This window comes from Plasmodium gaboni, chromosome 1 (assembly GCF_001602025.1).
Source record: "Plasmodium gaboni strain SY75 chromosome 1, whole genome shotgun sequence".
Classification (NCBI taxonomy): Eukaryota; Apicomplexa; class Aconoidasida; order Haemosporida; family Plasmodiidae; genus Plasmodium; species Plasmodium gaboni.
Window position 1 is genome coordinate 145,272 of NC_031481.1, and position 5,132 is coordinate 150,403.

Sequence of the window (5,132 nt, forward strand, 5' to 3'; positions counted from 1 at the left end):
ATAAGTTCTTATATTGAAAATGGAAAGGATAATAATTATATAAATTCCCAATTAATAAATATATTTAACAAAAAAAAAAAAAAAAAAAAAAATTATGCTTATAACTTATCTAATAATGAAGAAAATAAAAAAATTTTATGTTTAATTCAATTATGTTCTTCAGATTTATGTTTTGTATTTAATATTCACAAATTAAATGGACATATACCTATAAGTGTAAAAAATATTTTAGAAAACGAAGAAATTATAAAAGTTGCTCATGATATTAAAAATGAAAAAGATATGTTTATATCAAATAATATACAAATAAAAAATGTTTTCGATTTATATAACTATGCCATTGATAATTTTATATATCCTCCTTCATTACAATTCTTAGTTAAAATATATCTTAAAAAATTCTTAGATAAAAAATTTAGATTATCTAACTGGTTAAATTATGATCTATTACAAGAACAAATACTTTATGCTGCAATAGATGCATATGCATCTAGACAAATATATTTTAATTTGGATGAAAACAAAAAAAATTCTAAATCTTATATTCTCAATTATATCATACAAGAAGAATTAACAAAATCAAGTCACCAACAATGCAGTACATATAATACATGTAAATATAATGACCTCAATAATCAAAATATCATAAAAAGAGAAGAAAAACTAAAAAATATGGAATCTATAAATAATACTATACACAATGAGAAAAAAATATATATATCAAACCAACATCAAAATGAATATGATTTAAATAGGAAACAATTACAATCATATTCCAAACATATTAATCTAAATAATAAAAATTATGGATTTCTAGAAAAATACAAAGTTCAATTAATAAACAATTTAAAAAATGAAATTCATAATAAATGTAAGAATATGAATAATCTATCATTTATTGAAGAAATGACTTTCTCAAATAATACTTATAAAAATATTTTGTCCTTAAAACATAATCAAAATAATTATAATTTGATAAAATGTTCTTCTATCAATTATGATGAGGAAATAAATGCATGCTACCAAATTTTAACATACCTTAATCAGATGTTGTCCCCATAAATAAAAATATATATATATATAAATATATATATATTATATGAGTTTTTTTTTTTTTTTTTTTGTTGCACAATTTTTTATATGTTACACATTTATTATTATTATTTTTTTTTTTTTGTATCTTAATTAAAGAAATTATTTATTTATATTGCTTGATTCATTTTGTAACTTAACGATAATAATAATTAATATATATTTATATATATGTATATTTTTGCCATTGTTTGATTTTATTATTTTTTATCATATATTTTAATTTAATTTTAATTTTTATTATTTTATTATTTTTTTTTTTTTTTTGTTGCTGCCAGTTTTATGGCTACTCAAACGTCTAACCAAAAGGAAAAATTACAATTCCATGCTTTTCTTTTTATAATACAATGTTTAAAATAAATAAAATTTTGAGCGTTCAACAAATAAAGGTGAACCCTGAGGGTTGTTATTAAGACACACATGAAAAAATAATAAATTAATAATATAATAATATAATAATATATTCATATCAAAAATGTTACAAATATAAAAAAATATGGATGCACAAAAAGTGTACAGATGAATAACAAAAACAAACACATGAAAAATATATAAAATGAATTTATATTAAATATATGTATATATATATATATATATATATTTTTTTTTTTTTTTTTTTATTGGGAGAAGGCGAAGTGGTTTTTATTTTTTGAAGGATATGAAATAGAATAATTTAATATACAATCATATATAAACTTTGGAGTTACAAATAAGGGTAATTTTTTTTTTTTTTTTTTTTTTTCATGAAGATAATTATAAAATTGTATAGCATTAAAATCATTTGAATTTGAGATAATAATATATTCTGCATCATATGGATGTTGAACAAGAATTCCTTCACCTAATGTAATTAAAGCTTTACATAGAAATAAAGGATTATAATAATTAGAATGTTTAATACTTTCCATATTAAATATATAGAAATATTGTTTATTAAATAATCTATCATGAGCTAATTTTTGTCTTGTATTAAAATTTTTATTACATATAATAAATTCATTTTCAGAACATATTGTATTCCAAAAAACGTCAGTATATTCAGGCCATTTTTTATAATTTTTTAATATAATATCTAAAGCTTTTTCTTTAAGTAAATAAACATCACTAACTAAACTACATAAAATTTTTGGGTCATATAAATCTATATCTTTTTTTTCATTAGGAACAATGCAAAAACTTATTTTATTCCATTCATTGATATCACTAGGCATATCAAAAATTTCAATACCTTTAGTGCCTGCTCCATTTGTTGTAATTAATCCTTTAGGGTCATATGTATAATTAGGTGGACGTAAATGTTTGATTTTATTTAATTTATTATATATAACTTCTTTATAATAATTATTTGCAGCACCAACTAATTTTATTTTATTTACTAATTCTCTACCTTCATAATAACTTGAATCTACATTATGTGATAACTCATCTGAATTACATGAATCTGTGCTTTCATAACCAGTAAGTCCACTTTTATATTTTTTTTTTTTTTTTAAGTTTTTTTTGATATTCGTTTTTTCAATGTTTTCTTCTTCTATATTATGAAAATTCATTTTTCTTTTATTAAATTTATTACTTAAATATTCTGTATTTATTGTTATATTTGTTGTGACACTAAAATTTCCTTTTAAAGATTTAGAATCATTTTCCATTATTTTCTGTCTAAATAATTTAAAATAATCATAATAAGAACATAACTTGAAATTAAAACATTTTATTATATTCATATAAAATTTTTTAAAATTATTCTTTTTTATTAATAATATATTTTCTGTTCTATTCCATTGTATAAAATTCATTTGTTTTATTTTTGTAACAATTTCTTCATTATATGGTATTATCTTTATATGCATAGTATCCCCTTTAACAATATTATTTATAATAATGTGTTCAATTCTGAACATCCTTACATTTTTTATATAATCTATAAAATTTAATTTATTATCTTTAATAAAAATATCAAAGTTGAAGGTTATTTCCTTTTCTCCATTCTTATCACTCTCTTTTAAAATCTTTTTTTCTTGCATACTACAACTAACATTGTTACTATTACAACTAAGATTTTTATTATCACAATTATAATTTTTATAATCACTGTTACCATTTTTATTATCACAATTATAATTTTTATTATCACAATTATAATTTTTATTATCACTGTTACCATTTTTATTATCACTGTTACCATTTTCATTATCACAACTATCATCATAATCATAATAATTATCATCATTATAACCATAATGTGTGTCATCATCCGTATTACAATTCCTGTCATCATCATTTCTTATTTTTTTTTCCTTGTATGATACATCACTGTTACGCTTTAAAGCTAAATCCTTTTCTATAATATTTATTTCTTCATTCTTGATATTCTGTAAATTATTCATCCTATTATTCTCTATGCAACTGTGCTCACCTTCTTTTTGTTGTGTATGCATATGGTTTACACGTAAAACGTCATTTAGGTTATTCACTTCACTCTTTATTGTGTTATCATAATGAAGTCCATTTTTATAATTACTATCATTTTTTTTTTCCAATACAACTTTTGGACTTGAATTTCTTATATCATTAGGATACAATCCATCCTGTTTAATACAATTAACCTGAACATCTATATTATTGTCATGATCATTATTGTTGTGATTAGCATCTGTATTTTCATCATGGTTATTATTTTTTTCTTTATTGGTTGTGTCACATGTTTCCTCGGCTTTTATAAATTGTTCCTTAGGCAACTCATTTATTTTAAGATTGGCATTTACATTTTTAATACTAGAAAAATGATGAAATAATTTACACAAATAATAAAGAACAGTATCACTTACTGATCCTCCTAAAAACAAAGTAAGTTTAGACATTTCAAAAATATAAAATAAAGGTATATGCCATACTTTTTTATCATTATCCCATTTTGTATTTCTACAATGAACTTTAAAATAAGAAGTGATAATATTATTTTCATTTGTATATTTTAATTTCAATATTAAATATCCTTTCTTTTCATTTAATATATCACTACAATATTTATTATCATATAATATATAATTATATATATTAGTAATATCAATATGATTCCATGTATCTAAACTATTATTAACACTTGAACTTTCTGTTATTCTCATAAGAAAAAAATCAAAATTATTTCGTTCCTTATCATGGATTACAATGTCTAAATATACATCCTCACTATTAAAATTATTTTCTAAATTTATTAATTTCTTATCAATCTTTTCTGTATCAATTTTTCTGAAATAATGGGTCTTAATAAAACCTTTATTTTCTTCTTCCTTGTAATATTTTGATCTCATCTTAATAAAATGAATAATAAAATATAAATATTAAAGAGACTACCTAATTGGATTAAATAAAAAGAAAAAAATAATAATAAAATAAAAATGAGAGGGAGATGAAGTTAATATATATAATATTCAGATGTATCCAGATCAAAATGGGTCAGTTAATACAAAAAAAACTTAAACCAATAAACTGGCACACACATATATATATATATATATATATATATATATATATATATATATTTATGTATACATATGGTTATATGTTCATATTGTTCTCCCCCTTTCTATGCACACCTTGAATTATTCAAACTCAACATTTTATTTACCATAAAACAGTTGGAAAACGGAATTTTTATAACCACACATATATATTATGTACATATAAATATATATTATATATATTATACATATTATACATATTATATATATTATATATATTATACATATTATATATATTATATATATATATGTGTTTATTTTTTTTTTTTTTCATTTTTAATAGCACAATTAATTGGTATACCAACAAAAAAAAAAAAAAAAAAAAAAAAAAAAAAAAAAAAAATAATTTAAAAAAAATATTTTAAAATATAAAAAAAATTTTATTTTTTTTTTTTATATTTATTTTAATATTTTTTATATTTTTTAATTTATCATATATTTTTTTTTTTTGTTTATATAATAAATAATAATTCGTTTTATATATTTTCTTTTTTATATATTTTATTATAATATAAAATT

General features: G+C 19.1%; 2 protein-coding genes across 2 annotated transcripts in view; one reads left to right on the top strand and one right to left on the bottom strand.

Moving 5' to 3' along the window:
- Positions 1-1,062, top strand: part of PGSY75_0105900 (putative DNA binding protein) — a gene marked incomplete at both ends in the record, with an annotated part of 1,356 nt that extends 294 nt beyond the window's left edge. The window contains one exon of the mRNA XM_018783614.1: positions 1-1,062. This exon is cut by the window's left edge and continues 294 nt beyond it. Within this exon, the coding sequence (XP_018643898.1) occupies positions 1-1,062 (1,062 nt within the window).
- A 647-nt stretch (positions 1,063-1,709) lies between these two features.
- Positions 1,710-4,403, bottom strand: PGSY75_0106000 (hypothetical protein; the record flags this gene model as incomplete). The annotated part of the gene is made up of 1 exon (XM_018783615.1): positions 1,710-4,403. The coding sequence occupies one exon, from the start codon at positions 4,401-4,403 to the stop codon at positions 1,710-1,712; it is 2,694 nt and encodes an 897-aa protein (XP_018643899.1).
- Between the last annotated feature and the right edge of the window lie 729 nt (positions 4,404-5,132).